At 40.9% G+C, this 20,891-nt stretch overlaps 1 protein-coding gene across 1 annotated transcript in view; it reads right to left on the bottom strand.

The window, feature by feature from the left end:
• HGD (homogentisate 1,2-dioxygenase) overlaps positions 1 to 20,009 on the bottom strand; it is an 86,084-nt gene extending 66,075 nt beyond the window's left edge. Inside the window, exons 1-3 of the mRNA XM_001370868.5 lie at positions 19,815 to 20,009; positions 5,281 to 5,352; positions 4,556 to 4,644 (exon numbers count right to left, since the gene is read on the bottom strand). Of these exons, the coding sequence (XP_001370905.4) occupies positions 4,556 to 4,644; positions 5,281 to 5,352; positions 19,815 to 19,832 (179 nt within the window). The 5' untranslated portion in view covers positions 19,833 to 20,009. The remainder of the gene's footprint in view (positions 1 to 4,555; positions 4,645 to 5,280; positions 5,353 to 19,814) is intronic.
• Between the last annotated feature and the right edge of the window lie 882 nt (positions 20,010 to 20,891).

Here is a 20,891-nt window from a genome sequence, read left to right on the forward strand (position 1 = left end):
CCTGGCTCTTCCTCCCTTGGTTTGGTCCTATTAAATGCCAAGCACCATGCTATATGATCAGGATAAAAATGCAAAATCAAAGACTCTGCTACTTTCAAGATTACATTAGATTGCTGTAAACTCTCCCACCCTGAGCAAACCCAGCCCCACCATCATTGTACCTACATGACCATAACCTGTGTTGTCAAGGAGTCCATTGGTTCTCCCTCTTCCCTATCACTTACAAAAAGGAAATATCCAATTGTTATCGCTTAGAAAATGGTAAAAAAAAAGTCAAGTCTCAGAGACCATTGGCCTGCCAGTGGTGCTACTAACACGTAATTACCCCCTCACTCCTCCAACATCATCTCTAAAAGAAATAGATACAGCAACAGATCAGCAGGGCCTTACAATATGATCCTGATCCTTACGGGACACAGGCATGAAAATTGTTTCCTGGTCCAGGGACTGCTTGAAACCCCTGCCTGATCCTAGGTAAGATACATGAAATTCATACTCCTGGGGAAGTGGGATGAGTCATGCTCAGCTGCAGAGGCAGTAGCTCTCCTTTGGATATCCAGCAGTCTTGATAAATAATTGTATGGTAAACACAGTCCAGACTCAGAGCTGGCATACTAGATAACTTCAGAAAACTGAAACATCTCCTAAGTGGAGATGACAACCAGCAAAGGGCGGAGGCCATCTGCTGGTCCTTATAGCACCTGCTGTCAGCTGGGCAGGCAGTACTCAATGTCACTATGCTCATTAGTGGAGCTCTCCTTCTAATAGCCCTGGTGCCTTAGCACCAAAAGTATTGGTGGCCCCTTGATAGTCCCCCACTCTCTTAATGGCCAGGCATTCTGCATTTGTCAAGGCACTCAAAACAATGAATCAGCCATGCTTTTCTGGGTGATTTTCATCATATGGATTTGATGGTAGGGGTGAATAAGGAAGATGGCATCCTCAGGAACAAATAACAAAACAAAGGAAATAAAGCGAACTTCCTTTCCTAGTCTTCACCACGATTGAAGTAATACTATTTAGTATTTCTATCATGCTTTAAGGTTTGCAGGAGAATTTATAAATAGTATCTCATTTGATCTGCAGAACAATCCTGAAAGGAAAGTAATAACACTACCCCTATTTTATAAATGAGGAAATTGAGACACATAAGAGGCTAAGTGATTTGCTTAAGATCACATAACTAGGGGGCAGCTGGGTAGCTCAGTGGATTGAGAGCCAGGCCTAGAGATGGGAGGTCCTAGGTTCAAATCTGGCCTCAGACACTTCTCAGCTGTGTGACCCTGGGCAAGTCACTTGACCCCCATTGCCTAGCCCTTACCACTCTTCTGCCTTGTAGCCAATACACAGTATTGACTCCAAGATAAGATAAGGGTTTAAAAAAAAAAGATCACATAACTAGTAATGTCTAAGGCTGGATTTGAAATCAAGTCTTCTTTTATCCAGGTCCAATTGTGTCTACCTACTATCCTACTAGCTGCCTCTGAAGTCTTCCCAAGTCCCCTGAAAGTTTCCATGCCACCCTGATTTTACATGTTAGGGAATATTTTTCACATTTCCCAGGTTCTTAGAACTTGTTCCAGTTATGGAGGCTTTTGCAGATGTCAAAAGCCACTTGGGATGACTCCTAACTGAAAAATCTAGAATGTTCTGTCACTGACCTAAGCTTTGCAGTTGTGTGTGTCTTCTCCCATGGAGCAGCTCTACATGACTCAGGGGAATTCTCTTGGAACCTATAACACTAAGTTGCAGAGAAATCAATTTTGGCACAATATAAAGAAAGAACTTTCTAATTATTGGAACATTCTGAAAATTGAATAGGCTCCTTTGGGAGTAATGAGTTCTCCATCACTGGAGAATTTCAGGAAGAAGCTGGGTAACTTTCAGGATGGGTAGGTTCTTGCATCAGGTGGAATATTGAACAAGATAATAATAGCTCACATTTACACAACACTTTAAGGTTTTCAAACCCCTCCAATCCTACGACATAGTATCAGTATCATCTCCATTTTAAAGATGATGACACTAAAGGTCAGATATAAGAAGTTATTTTCCCAGTGTTATATATTAAGTGACATAATGGGAGTGGGGGAGACTTAAATTCAGATCTTTTGACTTTAGATACAGTGGTCTTTGCACTATTCACAGACCTTTAAAGTTCTTCCCAACTCTTAGATTCTGTAAATGTATGATTCTGAAAATATATATCACTCTGAGACTGCCATTTTTTATTGGCCATTTGACTCTGTCAAGCCTGAGGGTGAGTCAGGCCTAGGGGACTGGAAGAGTCAAGTTATTGTCAGAACCTTGGACAGAGGCTCTGGAAAGGCTGAAAATAGGGAGCAAAATTTGAAAGGGATAGTCCTGGGAGCTAATTTCTCTGTTGTGTGGCAATTTTGGATGTTCCCAGGCAATGAAAAGGGTGTGGGGGAAAATATTAAGGAGGAAGAGTGAACCTCTGCTCCTGTAGAGCTTGTAGCAGTTTTGCTTGCTTCCAATATCACTCAGACCCAGGATTCCCTAGCATTTATATTAGGATCTTTTTCAGGAGGTTATAGGTAGACTCTCCATTTCTATTTTCCCCTCTTGCTCAAGGATATCAGGGCAGTTTTCTCTGGTGATTTCTTGTAATGTGGTGTCCAGGCTCTTTTATTTTATCATAATTTTCAGGTATTCTGATGATTCTTAGATGGTCTCTCCTAGATCTATTTTCCAGGTCAGTTGTTTTTGTAGTGAGATAGTTCAGATTTTCTTTTATCTTTTCATTCTTTTGATTAGTTTTTACTGTTTCTCTATGCCTTATGGAGTCATTAGCTTCCATTTGCTCAACTCTAATCTTCTGAGAGTTATTTTGTTCCTTGAGCTTTCATGTTTCCTTTTCCATTTGGCCCATTCTAGTCTTTAGGAAATTGTTTTCTTCAGTGGTTTTTTATGGTCTCCATTTCCATTTGGTCTACTCTAATTTCCAAGTTGTTGGATCTTTCTATCATTTCTTTTATTATTTGATTATTAACTTCTTTTCAAGTTCTTCCAAGAGGCCTTTTAGGGTTTGACATCCTTTCTCACTTTCCTTTGAAGTTTCACATGTTTCCTTTTTGTTATTGTTGTCCTCTTCTGAGTTTATATTTTGATCTTCCCTGTCATGAAAGTAACTTTCTAAAGTTAAGTTTTTTTCATTGTCTTTTGCTCATTTTTCTAATAATTTTTTCTAACCCCCCCCCATGTATTGGGGTTCTGCTCTGCTCCTAGGGTGGAAGGAGTACTGTTCCAACCTTGTAGTGTAGCCTTCTCTGGTGCATTGGGTAGGTCCAGCTGTCTTTGGTTACCTCCAAGTGTGCTTCTAGGACTAGACAGGATGGTTTCTTGTAGGATAGTTTGCAGCAGAGTTTTCCAGGTAGACTCCACTCCCCTTGCTTTTTCCTGTTTCCCTATTGTCTCTTATGTACAGTAGTTCCCCATTCTGCTGTCTCATTGCCTCAGGCTATTTGTCAACTCCAATGGCTTCCCCGCACACAGACATTTTTCTTACTTTAGGCCACATGGAAATAGGTAGGGTTGGTGTTGAGCTGTTCCCCATCTCTGCCGGTTTTGTTTCCTCAGGCTGCATATAGGGCTGTTCCTGGCTCTGAAGTTTTCTTACCTCAAGCCTCCATAGGACTGGTCTTGGGCTGGTCCTGCCCTGCTACCACTCCCATTCCCTCATCGTTTTTATTGCCTTAGCCCCCCCCCCCCAGCTGTGAGTAGGGCTGTGCTGGGATGTACTCATCAAGGTCCCCCCAGGCACTCTACTCACTGGGCTATTCTCCCCTCTCACTCCAATGAGACATGTCCCTCCTGCTTTCCTTTGGTTTGAGGCACTTTATTTTATATTTTTATATGATTGAAGGGTTTGGGTGAGCCAAGCATCCTTTACTCTGCCATCTTAGCTCCCAGCATCTCTGGTTCTTTAGTATTTAGGATATGTATGATTGCATACTTGGGATTCCTGGGAAACTGACCAGAAATGGGCATGTCACTGTATGTCTCCACTAGTATACTGCTCTCTGGGAAGTAGCCAGGGGAGTCCCTCATGAGTGTGTGTAGAGTGTTTCCCACTGAACCCCTCCCTCCCACAGGCATTTTGTGTGCTTTAGCTATTCTTGACATATCCATTACTAGTCTTTAGGTATTAGATAAACCTAAGATAATAAAGCCTTTCTGAATTAGCCTAGGGTTACAGCTTTATCTTAGAGGTAATTTTCAGATAAAACCCAAGAGCTCTTGGAATCAGGTTTCCTTTATACTCTATCCCCTTTCCTCTCCCAGTATTGTGATCATAGATTTGAGGAGGTTACTTAACCTTTCTTTGCCTCAGTTCACACATCTGTAAAATGGGAGAACTGTACTGAATATCCTCCATGGTTCCTTTCAGCTTGAAATTAGATTCTGTCATTTCATGACTGGGAATGTATGCAACTGAAAATGTCTTGTTCTCTGAGGAGAGGAGGAAGCTGAGCTCTGACCTAGAATTTTCACTTAGTCTACACAGTGGAAGCAATAGTCAGGATTTCCATACCTTCTTTTGTTGCTACTTCGGGGACAAGTGAATGCTGATCCTGAGAGCTGCTCAGCATACAGGTTATATGGACAGACCTGAGGATTATTCTGAAATGTTAAAAGATAATAAGTAATTAACAAAAGTATTCCAGTCATTGAGCACTCTTACATTAAAATATAACAAAATCCAATTCAGGGAGACCCATATCCTCATAATATGGCTCACCGCCCCCAACCCCAGTCAAGTATAAATGTCTGTGATGGCTCAGGATTGTAGAGGACTGATTTCATGAACCCCTCAGCCCTACACCCATACAGGAAAGGCTACTTTGGGGTTAGATCAGCTATTAGTTTAGCGGACATGTTCTCGTCCCAACACCCACATACAGGGAGGCCCTACAATTAACTCATGCCATACATATGGAGCCCAGTGCACAGATTATGACAACCCCTATTTGCCCATTGTTCAGCCAATGGTCTACATGGTAAAACAATGCCAATCAATGAATTAACAATCATTATTAGTCTACTAGGTGAGAGGTATCTTTTCAGACATGAGGGATGTAAACAAAAATTAAAAAAAAACTCTCTACCTTCAAGGAACTTAAATCCGTCTGCAAAATTCTATATGGGTCCCACTTGTTTTAGTGACTAGCTAAGGATTACATGAGGATTTGGCCACATGATAATTAAGCCTCCTTTCTCCAATAGAGATGATCATCATCTATCCTGAATACTCAGTACCTGTCCCTCTGGCAAGGCTCCTGGGCAGCGCGGATCCTCTGAGGCAAACTCATTTCCAAATCCTGACATGTACTGCATTCAAAAAAGAAACAACATATCAGTGAATTAAAGAACCTGGATTTTTAAAAAGTGTTCTCTAATTCTGACAACTGTGTCCACATGAGAGCTAAAAAAAATTAGCTCCCAATGGTCCTTTGGGTGATGACTCACCATCTCTACTTCTCACCCGCTTTAGCACCCATGAGTCTTCACTGTCTCACCTATTATCTATTTCCCCACCCTTTCTGACATCTGCTAAGCTGTATTTTTTTCTCATCCAATAACTCATAGAGTTAGAAGGGACTGGCTAAATCATGTAGTCCAACCCCCTACCTGAAGTAAGAATTCCCTCTATCACACACCTGACAAGTAGTCGTTAGTCAAACTTCCTCTTGAATCCTTTATTATGGGCAACTCACTCTCTCCTATGATTTTATTTTCAGATGGCTCTTTTTGTTAGTAAGTTCTTGCAACGGTCTAAAACTTGCTTCTCTGTCACCTCTACTCCCCAGTTCAGTTTCCTGGAACAGCAATGGACATATCTAATTCCTTTTTAATAGCAATTCCCTTTTCAAAGACACACTCATCCTCAATCTTCTTTTCTTTCAGCTAAATTTCTACCATTTCCTTCAACCGATCTTACAGGACAGAATTTCAGGAGTGGCAGTAATATTTCAAGGGATGCTCAGCAGTCCACCAATGCAGGTGATTCAGCTACTGGTCTTTATCTTTGGAGCGTATTTTGGTATGGTCTCTATAGAGGACCATCTCTATATATGTGCATGCATTTGTCTGTCTTGGCATATTCTATGTTTATAAATCTTTTCTTATTTATCATGTAGGATATAATACTGTTCTTATCCTCTTAATGTCTTTTTAAACACTTACTGCATTTTTCAGGGCAGCTAGGTAGTACAGTAGATATAGTGTCAGGCCTGGAGTCAGGAAGACCTAGGTTCAAATCTGGCCATAGGTACTTCCCAGCTGTGTGGCCTTGGCCAAGTCTCTTAATTCTGATTATCTAACCCTTGCTATTCTTCTGGATGAAAAATGATACTAAGACAGAAGGTAAAGGTTTTTGGGGTAAAAATCTCTTGTATTTTTAAAATTAACGACCTTTTATTTTCTCTCCATCCCAATTTTCTTCCACTGGGGAAAAAAAAAGAACAAAACACTTGTAACTAATATGCACCACTAAGCAAATCTATGTTGGTCATATCCAAAACTGTATGGCTTATTCTGTATCATGAGCTCACTGTCTCTTTGTCAGGAAGTGGGGAGCATTCTTCATCTTTGCTCCTTTAGATTTATGGCTGGCCATTGCATTAAGCAGTGTTCTAGAGTCTTTCAGAGTTGTTCATCGTTTCTTAATATATATTTTTTAAACCTTACTTTCTGTCTTAGAATTGACACTAAGTATTGTACTAAGGCAGAAGAGCAGTAAGTTCTAGGCAATCAAGGTTAAGAGGCTTGGACTTATCCACGGTCATACAGTTAAGAAGTATCTGAGGCAAGATTTGAACCCAAGTCTTCCTGACTCCAGACCTGGAACTCTATCCACTGTGCAATGTAGTTTATCTTTTTCTTAATATCTTTTTAAAACTTCTCTTAGACCTTTGTCATTGTCCTGTTACCTAGATATCTATATTCCCCCAAATTCAATCTAGAATCATCCTACTCTCTTCTCGACACAGCTGATACTTTCACTGGGATAAATCATCTAATTTCATGGCTCAGAACCCTCCGTGGATCCCTACTGCCTGCTGATTAAAGTACAAATGCCTTAGCCTGGCATTTTAGACCTCTGCCATCTGGTATTTCTCTAACTTTACAAGCTTATTTACAATTCTCTTCAGTGCACACTAAACTCCACCAAACTAGACTATCTGCTCTCCCCTCTATGTATTCAGCACTTTCTTGTCTCTGAGCATGTGTTCATAAGGTTCCCTGGCTTGGAATGCCCTTTCCTTTCATTATCCTCTTACTCTACTTCCTTTGAAATCCTGCCTCTTCTTTAATGCTCAGCCTGAAAGCTTCTTCCTCCCCAAATCCCACTGATCCTCACCCTATGGCCTCTCCTTCCTCCGACCTCCAATAGTCATGTCCCTTTCTGTTGTTGCTGAGTTATTTTTCAACTGGACCTGACTCTTTGGGACTCCATTTGGAGTCTTCTTGGCAAAGATACCAGAACTGTTTGTCATTTCCTCCTCCGGCTCATTTTATAGATGAAAGAACTGAGGCAAACAGGATTAAGTGACTTGCCCAGAGTCAAACCGATAAGGGTTTGAGGTCAAATTTGAACTCAGGAAGAATTTTTCTGATTCCAGGCGCAGCATTCTTTCGTCTCTGCCACCTAGATGTATACCCCTTTCTTTGTCTTCTAATTCTCTCCAATGGCTTTTATTCAATTCTATTCCATCCTATCAGATTCTATGATGCAGTCATTATATTCCCTATTTGTGACTGTATTACGTGTTCCCAGAACTCCAAGAATTTGTAATATAATAGGAGAGGGATGGAAGGCACGCATATCGTATCTAGAGAATATGAAGTAGGATGTGGCTAGGACATCAGATATTCAGAGCTGAAAGAAATCATTGCTGGGTGGAGGAAACGGATCAGGTGACATCTGAACTGAGCCTGGAGATGGGTTATTTCAGAATTCTGTAAGAACTCCACTATTTCCTCTACTTCCTCAGCATTCATTCTTGTCTGGATATTTAAGTGGAGAGAAGGGGATGGACACAAGATATGTTACGGAGACATGTCCGAAATGACTTGATAAGTAGTAATATGTAAGGGCTGTGTAATCAACAAAATCTAAAATGTTTCAGGTGGTAAAAAGTTCAGTCCATATATCATTCCCTACATATTCTCAGAGAATATTGCCTTAACTCTGTTTCAGGCCCTTATCTGTAAAATGACCAGGAGAAGGAAATGGCAAGCCACTCCCATATCTTTGCCAAGAAATCCCCCAATACAGTCAAAAGAGTCAGCCATCACTACACCTCAACAACAACAACGATGGGCCAGACACTGTGCTGTGGATACAAAAAGGGGCAAAGAATAGTTCTGCCTTCTAGGAGCTCACTTAATGGGGAAGACAACAAGCAAACAAATACAGACAAACAAGTCAGATACAGGTTAAATCTGAAATAATTAAAAGAGAGGAGCAATAAGGAGATCAGCTAGGGCAGCTAGGTGGAGGTTTGGTGGATAGAACCCAGGCCTGGAGTCAGGAAGATTGATCTTGGGTTCAAATCTCACCTCTGACACTCACTGTGTGCCCCTAGTCAAGTCACTTAATCCTATTTGTCTCAGTTTCCTCATCTGTAAAATGAGCTGAAGAAGGAAATGGCAAACCACTCCAGTATCTTTGCCAAGAAAACCCCGAATGGGGTCACAAATAGTTGGCCATGAGTGAACAGCAATAAAGGGGATCAGTGTCACTGGATCAAATAATAGTCGCTGGAGAAGAAGGTGTAAGAAGACTAGATGGGGGTTATGAAGCACTTTGAATGCCAAACAAAGGATTTGGCTGAATGGAGATGGATTGGAACATGGAGAAAGTTGATGCAGGAAGCTAGGGTAGGAGCTAAGAACCCTGGGCTTAGGTTCCATCTCTGACCCATAATTGGGTGGAGGACTCATCCCACTGCACCTTAGACAGTAAGATCCCTAAAATGTTCCTCTTTCCTAAACTTCAAAGGAGACAAATTGAGAGTCAATGGCATGGTCTCATTTTCTCTCACATTCCCAATTAAACTTCTCTAAGAATTCTATCAATCACTTAGAGATCCAGGCAACTCCCCAAGCTGCAAAACAGTTGCCTCTCTACATTGGTAGAAGAAATTAATTCACCAGGAGTTCTCGACAATAATAAAATTGTAGATCTTCTTCCTCCCCTCCCTCCCAAGAGTTCTTTTCTAGGAGGGTAGGTGGATAGCTATGAGTAGATCTGTTTCCCTCCTTGCCTAGTGAGGCAGCATGAGATGGCATATAGGACACTGGATATAAGGACATGAAAACCTGGGTTCAAATCCTGCCACAGAAAGGGCAGCTAGGGAGCAGAGCACTTTAGATGTAGCACCAGATCTGGAGTCAAGAGGAGCTGGATTGCATTATGACCTCAGATACTTCCTAGCTTCCTGGGCAAGTCACTTATCCTCAATTGCCTCATCCCAGCCTCTCCTCTGTCTTAGAACTGATATTAAGACAGAGGATAAGTTTAAAAAAGTCTACCCCAGACACTCACTAACTGATCTCTCTGTTCCACAGTTTTCTCCTCTATAAAGTACAGGAGTTGGACTTCTTGTCCTGTAAGATAATTTCTAGCTCTCAATGTACCACCCCATGATTCCTTGCATTCCTTCAGTGATCACTAAGCATGAGTAGTCAATACGCCATATCCATGCTGGTGGCCCTAGTAAGTGCATTCTGCCTTCAGTTCCTTTTCAAATGGAAATGAACCCTAAGTTGATCAATTTGCAGAATCATTCCAATTTTTAAAAAAAAGCCTTTGAAAAGTAGTTTAGCAGGAGAGAAGGACTGAGGTATTTTTTTCCCCCAAGAGACGAAATGCACTAGCAATTGCTGCAGCCACAGACAGAAGATTATGTTTTCATTCGAAGGGCCTGGATGTGTGAATGCTGTTCAGGCAAATAACCCCCTCTATTTAGAAGGGCTGTCACATGCAAAATCTCTGCCCCGTCAACTGGTAAAAGTGAAGCAATTTGTCTGCTTTCAGACATGACTGCTCTCTCTATCTGCAAGTTTATCAGCCAGAGGAACACTGAGCTCCATCAGGTCCAGACTGGTTAAGGCCAGCAGCGTGGGTCTACACGGACTCATCTTTGAGGAAAGGACAAAGGACACAGCACAGTATTTGGTTCTCCTCTTCACACAGTGTCCTCCTCTCAAAGCTAATGGATGTGACATGAAGGGAACGACTTCGAGCTTTGCCTTAGCCATGAGTTGGATGGACTCTCAACTGGCTGGCCAAAGGGGGGAGCGGTGGAAAGTCATGTGAATGTGGTGAGATGGAGGGATCAGAGACCACCTCATGTCTGAAAGTGTGAGCATGGCATTCAAGACAAAGGTGCCACACTGCAGCCATAATAGGAGAGGAAAGGGGAACTGTGGTCTGTGGAAAGGGAAGAATGGAGATTGCCTTCTAGACTCAAAAGCCAACAACAGGAAGCTATAGATGCTCTGAACTCTTGGCCTCCCAGCAGACATGGCTCATAGGTCTAGAGCTGAGAAAGACCTCGGAGACCATCTAGTTCAGCCTCCTCATTCCTTTTAATGATTAGGAAACTGAAGCCCAGGAGGTGAAGTGACTTGCCCTGGTCACAGAAGTAAGTAGCAAAGGTGAGATTTGAATCCAGGTCATTTGACTCCTGATTCAGTGCTTTTTCCATCATACCACATTGCTGAATTGTACATATGTTGGAATGAGGAGGAAAAGATTGTCGCTAGAGAATTTGATTTGGATTGGAGGGTTTTTTTTAGGGGGGGGGGTATTTATTTCCTAAAGAAATAGCATAGTAGAAAGAGTTCTGGATTTAGAGCAGGAGGACCTGGCTTGAATTTTGATGATGACTCTTACTATCAGTATGACCTTGGACAAGTCCACTTCTTTTGACTTTAGTTTCCTCATTTTTTTAAAATTCGTATGGTTCTGTGTTAGAATTAATACTAAGTTGGGACAGCTAGGTGGCTTAGTGGTTGGAGAACCAAGCCTAGAGACAAGAAGTCCTGGGTTTAAATTTGGCCTCAGACATTTCTCAGCTATGTGACCCTGAGCAAGTCACTTAACCCCCATTGTCTAGCCCTTACTGCTCTTCTGCCTTGAAACCAATACAAACTATTGATTCTAAGATGGGTTTAAAAAAAAACACACATGCAAATACCAACAACATGGAAATGGGTTCGAATCAAGAATACTTGTGATACCCAGTGGAATCGCGTGTCGGCTAAGGGATAGGTGGAGGGGGAGGGGAGAAAATGATCTTTGTCTCCAATGAATAATGCTTGGAAATGACCAAATAAAATAATGTAAAAAAAAAAGTAAGCTACTGTAAAAACAAAACAAAACAAAACAAACAAACAAACAAACAAAAACCCACAAAAATCTAATACTACTTATCAGTTCCAAGGTAGAAGAGCAATAAGGGGTAAACAAATGGGATTGTGACTTGCCCAAGGTCACACATTTAGGAAATATCTGAATCCAGATTTGAACCTAGGACCTCCTGTCCTCTAAGTTGGCTCTCCTCATTTGTACGATGAGGCAATTAGACTTGAGCTCTATAAGGTCCTTTCCAGCTCTAAATCTGTGATCTGATAATCTTATGATCTTGTTTAGAGTCCTGGCTGTGCCACTTACTACTCCTGGTGACCTTAGGCAAGTTGCTCAGCCTCTCTGGACCTCAGTTTCCTCACTTGTAAAACAAAGAGGTTGGGGGAGCTGTCCTTGCAGTTCTAGGGTCTAGGAACCCTTGCACAGTTGGAGGGTTGGACAGCAGCCATATGGTGCCCAGGGAGATTCTGGTTCAGAGTTGGCCTCTCATGCTTAGCTGCATTGCTTTGGCAGCAGAGAGGGCTGGGAAGTTGCTGAGTCACTGTTTGCTAAATAAGTTAGTTATCCAAAGCCACTGTAATAAAAATAAAAATCTGAATTAAGTGTCTTTAGATTTGCCAGAGGGCTGCGTACTTCCCTTTTCCATTGCTTCAGAGGGAGGGGAGATGGTGCCCTGACTCTGCAGTCAAGGCCAGATTTTGAACTCTGGATTTATTTACTGCAGGTATTAGGGGACAGGACTTGGATCTTGGGCTCCTAGGTCTAGACCTATAAGGGACGCCACCCATCATCTAATGCAACTCCCTCATTTTACAGATGAGGAAAATGAGGCCCGAGGGCTTGCCCAACACCACGCTTCCACTGTCATGTTGCCACTCTCTTCATCTATGATAATTTCCCTCCCCTTTAAACCACTTCATCTGAATCATGCAAAAGCCTAATCACAGAGCTGAGCAAAAGGTCTGGGTTGCTTTCCAGTGAGATCTCTTAGCCATTTCATCCAACCCTTTTTTTTTTAAGGTGAATTATTTCCAAGAGAACTTCACAGGCACAGTATTCTCCGGATGATTTGGAGAACAAGTACCTGGACAGATTGTGTTGTGTGTTAATTCAGAATGCCGGCTCCTTGGCAGCTCCCAAGCATACTTTCTCATTCTCACCTACCCCCCAGGATATTTGTTTATGAACCAGAGTCGTTTGATGAGGCAGTTGCTTTTGGCTCTGTTCCTCAACATATCACCCCAGTAGAGGGAACAGATGGTCCATCTTCCTATCTTTTCATTGGGCATGAGGTAGAAATGGAGTGGGGTGGATGGGGGAGGTTGCAGATCTTAACTACCTTCTCATATTACTCTCTTGTACCTCTTATCCCCCAGCAAAACCAGGCTATTCTACAACTTTTTATCATGGCTCAAGCTTTTCTTCTTTTGTATCCTTACTCTTATTATTCTCTATCGCAATATCAAGGTTGTGATGGTAAATATTTAACAACCAGCCCTCTGAAAAACAAAATGTGCCCAGGACAAACATTTAAGTTTAGTTTACATCACCATTTTTCCCCTTCACTTAATTGAGTCCAGAAATCAGCAAAATAGTAAGTCAAGACCTATTTGAAGCCTTTGCCCCATCCTGGAGTATAAATTCCCACAATGAAAATTTAACCATCAGCTCTCTCTAACCCACACAAGCAGACTCCGGCATATCCCTTATAGTGTCTCATTTCTGAGTTCACTTGTTGAATTCCTACCTTTCCTCTATATCTCTAGAGATATTAGTAGCATCATGAATAGAGTCAGATTCAGAGAGGAAGACCTAGGAGCAAGTCCCACCTCTGACACAGACTGGCTGTGTGATTCTGGGCAAGCCACTTAACCTATCAGTGTCCAAGCAACTCTCATTTGCAGAGAAAGGGTCAACCTGAATTTGGCAGAAGGAATTTCCTCATCTGGGACTTTCTCATACCAGTGAAATCACAGATCTAGTTCCTATCTCTTGATAGCTCAAATAACTTTGCATCTCCTCTATGAAAACTTCCCTGCTCTCCTTCTGCACGGTAGTCCTCCCAAATCAATTAATCAATCAACAAACATTTATTAAGCCCAACCCATTTGCCAGCCACCATGCTAGGAAATGGGGATACAAAAATTTGTGAAGACAAAATGAGAGGATATATGTATATACCGATAGGCATCTACCTCTCTGTACATACATATGCATCCCTTTTAAGATCAGTAAGTCCAATTTTATTCATTACTCTTTCCTCCAGTTCCCTTGCTTCACTTCCCTTATTCTGCTAGTCTTTTCTTTCCTTTCCTCATTTCCTTTCTTTTTTTTTTACCTTTACTTTCCATCTTAGAATCAATGCTGAGTATTGGTCCCAAGGCAGAAGGGCGGTAATGGCTAGGCAATGGGGGTTAAGAGACTTCCCCAGGATCACGCAGCTAGAACCTGTCTGAATCCACATTTGAACCCAGAACCTCCTGTCTCTAGGCCTAACTCTCAATCCACTGAGTCACCCATCTGTCCCTCCTCATTTTCTTTTGTTCACCTCCACCCACCTCATGTATGTGTGTGTATAAACATACATACACACACATATATATATATACTTGTGTGTGTTTTCTTATATATATATATATCCACACAAATATACATAGATATAAGTTTTGTTATTGTTTGTGGCTGTGGTTTGAGCGATCTTGGACAAGACCAGTTCCACTCTGGTGGCCAGCTTCCTGGAGCTGCATCTCTCCCAGTTTAGCTCGCTTGACCTTCTATGAACAGCCAAACCTCCCAGGCCCTGGGCTTACAGAGGCTCTTCCTCCTGTGGTTTTGTTGCATCTGATGCAAATGGGACCTTAAGAATTCATTTCATTTGAGTCTTTGTTTTGACATCTTGACCGAAATAAAGAGATAAAAGCTGAGAAACATGAAAAATTAAATGCTGTATCACCATCATCCTAATCAATAAACATCATGGCATTCCTTCCTTTGGATCCCTGGGCTGACCTCCAGCACTAACCTTTCAGGAGGGAGATTAGACAGCAGGCAGGGATGAATGCTTTTGAAGTCTAGTAGAGAGGGCAGAATATAATTTACATTGGTGGGCTGCTGGAGCAGTGCATAACAAATTGTTCTATAACTACAACCCACTAAGAGTTGAGAATCATTTATTTATAAATGGTAAGAATGTTTCTGGCTCCCACTGAACGTCCCCTAAGGGGATTTTCATCAGGAAACAAAGTTTCCTAGAATAAATACTTAAGTGAACTTCAAAAAACAATAATCTACCCCTAAACAAGACTTTTTGAAGCTATTTCTAATAAAGAAAGGAGGTAGAAAGTAGAAGAAAAGACTTAAATAAGAGGGACTTTGGATACTATGCCTAGCTGTGCGAGGATGAGCAATTCACGGTTTCTTGTCTTCTCAGTTTGTTCCTACATAAAATGTGGGGATTGGTTTGCACTGTCTCTAAGCTTCCTACCCTCATAAACTGTCTGAGATTCCAGAGAACTGAAATCTTAACAAATATTTGAATGAATAAAGCTTTCTTTGCAAGCCAACCTGAGAGTTAGGAAACTTGGATTCAATCAAACACTAAAATTACTTTGGGGTATTCCTGATACTATATGTATATTTAGCACTTCTGATTGAAGCAGGAAGAGCAAAGATGATTTTTTTTCATTAGGGCCAACAATCCCAAAGAAGTAAAGTTATTTGAGGGTTATATCCCCATCACAAACCTCCTCAAAAGACCTTTGGGTTTGAGGCAGGAGGTTTTTTTAAATGGGATGGAAGGAGAGATGAACAAAAGAAACTGAGGAAAGGAGAAAACATTAACAACATGGGAGAGAAAGCAAGAAGGAGAGAAATGGGACAGAGTAAGAAATATTCCTGGATTTACTGATCTTAAAAGGGATACAGGAGAATCAAAACAAGACCAAGTGAAGGACAGAGACTTGCATTTACAAAATCTGACAGATTTTTGATAACATGAAGACAGAGGCCAGGAATGGTCTGCATGTCTGCGATTTCTCACCCCTGAAGCAGGGAATAAAGGACAATTTAAAAGACTAAGTGCAATACCTCTACTAGGTCTGTATCCCAAGAGATAAAAGGGGGGAAGGGGGACAAGGAAAGGACTTTTTTTTTTTAATTTGTTATCAATAGACTTTTATTTTTTTTTTACATATACATTTGGATTTATTCCCTTTATTTTTATGCTACATATAGTTATATATGTACTTTTCTCCATAATTACAATGTGTTTTTTTTTCTTTTTAAATATTATTTTTTATTTGGTCGTTTTCATACATTATTCACTGGAAACAAAGATCGTTTTCTTTTCCTCCCTTCCCCTTCCCCCCCCACCCCCCGCCTTTCCCTCTCCCGTAGCCGACGCATGATTCCACTGGTTATCACATGTGTTCTTGACTCGAACCCATTTCCCTGTTGTTGGAGTTTGCATTATAGTGTTCATTTAGAGTCTCTCCTCAGTCTTATCTCCTCCAACCCTGTAGTCTAGCATTTGCTTTTCAGCGGTGTTTTTACTCCCACAGTTTATCCTCTGCTTGTGGGTAGTATTTTTTTTTAGATCCCTGCAGATTGTTCAGGGAAATTGCATTGATACTAATGGAGAAGTCCATCACCTTCAATTGTACCACAATGTATCAGTCTCTGTGTATAATGTTTTCCTGGTTCTGCTCCTTTCGCTCTGCATCACTTCCTGGAGGTTGTTCCAGTTCACATGGAATTCCTCCACTTTATTATTCCTTTTAGCACAATAGTATTCCATCACCAACATATACCACAATTTGTTCAGCCATTCCCCAATGAAAGGACCTTTTTGTACAAAAATATTTATAGCCGCTCTTTTTGTGGTGACAAAGAATTGGAAAATGAGGAGATGACCATCATTTGGAAAATGGCTGAACACATTGTGGTATATGATGGTGAAGGAATACTGTTGTATTCCATCATTGTATTGTATCAGGATGATTTCAGAAAGGATTGGAAAGACCTTTGTGAACTGATGCAGAGTGAAAAAATCAGAACCAGGAGAACATTGTACACAGAGACCGATACACTGTGGTACAATTGAATATAATAGACTTGTCTACTAGCAGCAATGCAGTTACCAGGACAAATCTGAGGGACTTATGAGAAAGAATGCTATCCACATTCAGAGGAAGAACTGTGGGAGCAGAAACGCAGAAGAAAAACATATGATTGATCACAAGGTTTGATGGGGATATGATTGGGGATGTAGACTCTAAATGATCACTCAAGTGCAAGTATTAATAGTATGGAAATAGGTATGAGTGATGATACATGTTTGAACATGAATCATGGAACCATGAAAAAATACTTTAAAAAAATTTTTAAAGAAAAGAATTTTATTCACCTCTAAAGAAAAAACTGTTGGAGTAGAAATGCAGATAAAAACATGATTTATCACTTATTTATCTGGGTATATGATTTGGGGGCTTTCATTTTATAAGATTATTTACTTACAAAAATGAATAATATGGAAATATGTTTTGTATGATGATGCATGTATAACCCAGATTGAATTGGTTGCCACCTCTAGGAGAGGGGAAGGAAGAAGGGAGGGAGACAACATGAATCATATAATTTTGGAAAATGTGTAAATTTGTTATTAAAAAATAAAGATGAAACAGCAAAAAAAAAAGACTTAAGTGCCTTGATAGATAAATGATTGGAGTTGTTGAACACTTTTCAGAATTGTAAACCCTCAATAACCATTTAAAATATCTTCCAAATTACTAAAAAAAGGAAATACAAATTGAAACAAATTTGAAGTTTCAACATTTAGCAAAGTGGCTATTGATATAGACTTAAAATTTTTTTAATTTAATTAGTTGATTTAGAATATTTTTCCATGGTTACATGATTCATGTTCTTTCCCTCCCCTCCTCCCACCCTCCTACTGTAGCGATGAGCAACTCCACTGGGTTTTACATGTGTCATTGATCAAGACCTATTTCCATGTTATTAATATTTGCACTAGGGTGATTGTTTAGAGTGATATAGACTTTTTATATTGAAATATTCAATTATCACATTGAATGAAAGAGATGCTGTTGAAGGGGCTATGGAAAGAAAGGCACACTAATACAGTCTGAATTGATCCAGTTTTTCTAGAAAACAATTTGGAATTATTTGGAAAGTCATTAAATATATATATATATATATATATATACCCTTTGTTCTGCTGATCCAGGGACTGGGCACACATCTTAAGAAAGATAAGTTAATATTTCAACAATATTCATAATGGTACTTTTGAGTATCAAAAATTTGGAAACAAATATGGGAATGATTGGAAAAATTGTTCTATGCAAATATAACAGAATGCTATTATGCCTTGAGAAATGACATAGAAGTAAATCAGAGAAATATAAGACTTGTATGGACTAATGAAAAGGGAATTAAGTAGAACTGAGATAGCAAAATGTAATAATATAAATGAAAACAAAACAAAACTCTAAAAACCAGCCAAAGTCTGATTAATTGTAATGACCAACTTGGCTTTAAGAATTATAAGAGCTCGGGGCCCATGGGTGCAGAATGTTGCATTTACTCTCAGGCTCCTCTCCCACCTCCTTTCTACTTCCTTTGCCCGAGCTCCTGTACCCTAAAAGGTTTAATTTTCTCCTTATACTGACTGCCACATCATCTTTTGCTGCTGTCCCTATATCTGAGGAGGGAGCTTTGTGGAACAGAGACATAAAGAGGGGACAGATTCTGCTTCTGCTTCTAATCAGACAGGTATGCCCAGGAAAGTCTTTTACATCTGTTTCCCCATATCTAAAAGAAATATAAATATAAAGACATGGCTTGGAACAGTGGAAAGAGCACTGCAATTAGGAACCAACAGACCTGGGTTCAAATCCCAGTTTACTAGCAAGTATTACTGGTAACACTAACCAGTGCTATAAACTTGGACATAGATAGAACTTTAACTCTTCTAATCTTTGTAAAATGGGGAGGTGTCAGATTAGGATTCACTAAGAATGAGTTGATTTATCCTTACTTTTAAAAAGTTTTACTGTCGTCTTTGCCCCTATACCAGTCATTTCCCCCAAAGCCCTCCCCATCATCTTCTTCATCACCCACCCTCGCCCCTCAAATCCCCTTGAAACTAAGGAAAACAGGGAAGAAAAACCAACTGGCAAAATGAGTTTGGCTAATAGTTTATACAATATTTTGTTCCACCTATCTTTGAAGAATGGAGAAGACTCTATTGTCCTCTGATGCTAGAGGGTATCAGGACCAGTCATTGCAATGAATTGGAAATATATATATATTTGAAAAGCAGTCACTATTATAATATCTAATAATTATATCATATGACGCCATTCCATTTCAGATGATCCAGGAGAGATGAGGCTGTCTGGCATTCTGAGATCTAAAAGTTCAGGATGTTCTCTTCCTCCCCTTCCTTTAAGGATTATCCTCCAAAAACTTCTCCCCTAGGGGAAAGATTGGCGTGCTTATTACCTACAGTTCCATTTAAGGCTGGACAGAACAAGCAGCTCAATGTAATCGGGTGATTGGGACACATCCCCTACCCCAGCCCTCTCCTCCCTAGTCAGTTCCAAGAGCAGGAGAAGGTGTGTCAAGCCTGGAGTGGGCAGCTGTGAGCAAAGTCAGTGTTGGGAGAACAGCGTCCCTGCTGCTGCTGCTGCTAGTCTGCCCAGGCAGATAAGGCACCAGGCAATACCAAGCAGCCAAAGCTGACCCCCGGAAGGAAAGTCCCTAGTGAGGGGAGGGGGTGGGGGGGATTGATATTTCAGGTTTTCTATACCCAAAGGCATCTAGGAGCCAGTGGAAGATAGTGGAAAGTACAGTGTTGTGGGAGTTAGGAAATGCATCCCAGTCCCACCTCTACCATTCTGGGACTCGAGGCAAGTTATTCCTCCCCTCGGTGTCCTCAGTTTCCTAATTCATTTGGTCCTAAATGATCTCTGAAGACCCGTCCAGTTCTAAAATCCCACAGTTCTGTGTCAATGCAAAGTCAGAAATAATTCTTAAAAGAACAAATTAGCTCCCTCTTTCCAGAATTCCTTGCTGTATTATCGCTGTTCAGACTCTTTGTGACCCCTATTTGGGGTTTTCTTGGCAAAGATACTGCAGTGATTTGCCATCTCCTTTTCTAGCTCATTTGACAGATGAGGAAACTGAGGCAAACAGGGTTAAGTGACTTACCCAGGGTCCCGAAGCTAATAAGAGTCTGAGGACAGATTTGAATTTAGCAATATGTCTTCCTGACTCTAGCCCTCTATCCACAGTGTCACCCAGATGTCCAGTTGCTATACAGTCTATGTTATATAATTACCGTAGAGTGAGATTAAAATCTATCCATAAAACCTTCCAGATGATTTCTTACCTTCAAATCCGCCAGCATTTTCCTCTTGCAGGTTTTGGAGGCTTCACCAAACCCAAACACGAAGGGAGTATTTGGCTAAAATGCTGCTTTTTTGCCAGGAAACAATTCTTAGTCCAAACTCACTCTTTCCTTCTCTCAAACTGTCTCTCATTCGTTAGTGAACTACTACGAGGAATTTCTAAACTGCTCGGTGTGCAGGTGATAAAGTCCAACAAACTTTACCTCAGGTTATTGACATTGCTTTCCATGCTTTGTGCTTAAAATCAGATATAAAACTGTCTCTGAGTGGTTGCAGGAAGGATGGGGCTTCCTTTCCTTTGGGGCTATTATTTTCCTGGGGAAAAAGGAGATAGGCTAAATACTGAGTTGAGTGAGGGGAAGACGAAAAGGCCAGTACAATGTAGTAGTCATCAAGGCAGTGGAATCAAAGACATTCTTGTTGGATTTGTCTGTAGTCTTTTAAAAAATGAACCCCAAACCACTTTTCTTGTCCCCCCTCCAGCCCGACTCCACTTTAGGGAAAAAAGAAAGAAAACCCTTATGGTAAATATGTATAGCCAAGTCAAATAAATTTCTATATGGTCATTAAACCACCCCGAACTCTTACCTTTTTGTCTTAAGACTGATAAGTGTCTCTGCCTTGTCTGTTCAACCTCTCTAGTCCTTCTCCCTTACCCATTGCTCCTCAGGCTTTAGCTCCCCTCCATAGGTGATTAAAACCCAGGTGAGAACTTTGTACAGAAAGATAGGAGAGGGCCATGGCTGGAACAAGGACCAAACGTGCCCTGTAGGAAAATGGCTTTGGAAACTGAGTAGACTGGGTGGGAGAGAGAGAAAAATTGAAGAACGAAGACCAATCAGGAGGCTGTGCAATAGTCCAGGCTGACTGGATTCTAAGGGTGTTGAAAGGAAGCATCCGAAGATGGCAGAGAAGGTACACAGACAGACCCATTTGATCTTCTCCAAATTATCCCCCCCAAACCTATGACATAACACCTCAGACTGAATTTTGGAGCAACACAACCCCCCCAAAGATGGGGTGAAATTTTTTTCAGCCCCAAACAACTTAGCAGGTTG

The sequence above is a fragment of the Monodelphis domestica genome, chromosome 4 (genome assembly GCF_027887165.1).
Source record: "Monodelphis domestica isolate mMonDom1 chromosome 4, mMonDom1.pri, whole genome shotgun sequence".
NCBI classification, from domain to species: domain Eukaryota; kingdom Metazoa; phylum Chordata; class Mammalia; order Didelphimorphia; family Didelphidae; genus Monodelphis; species Monodelphis domestica.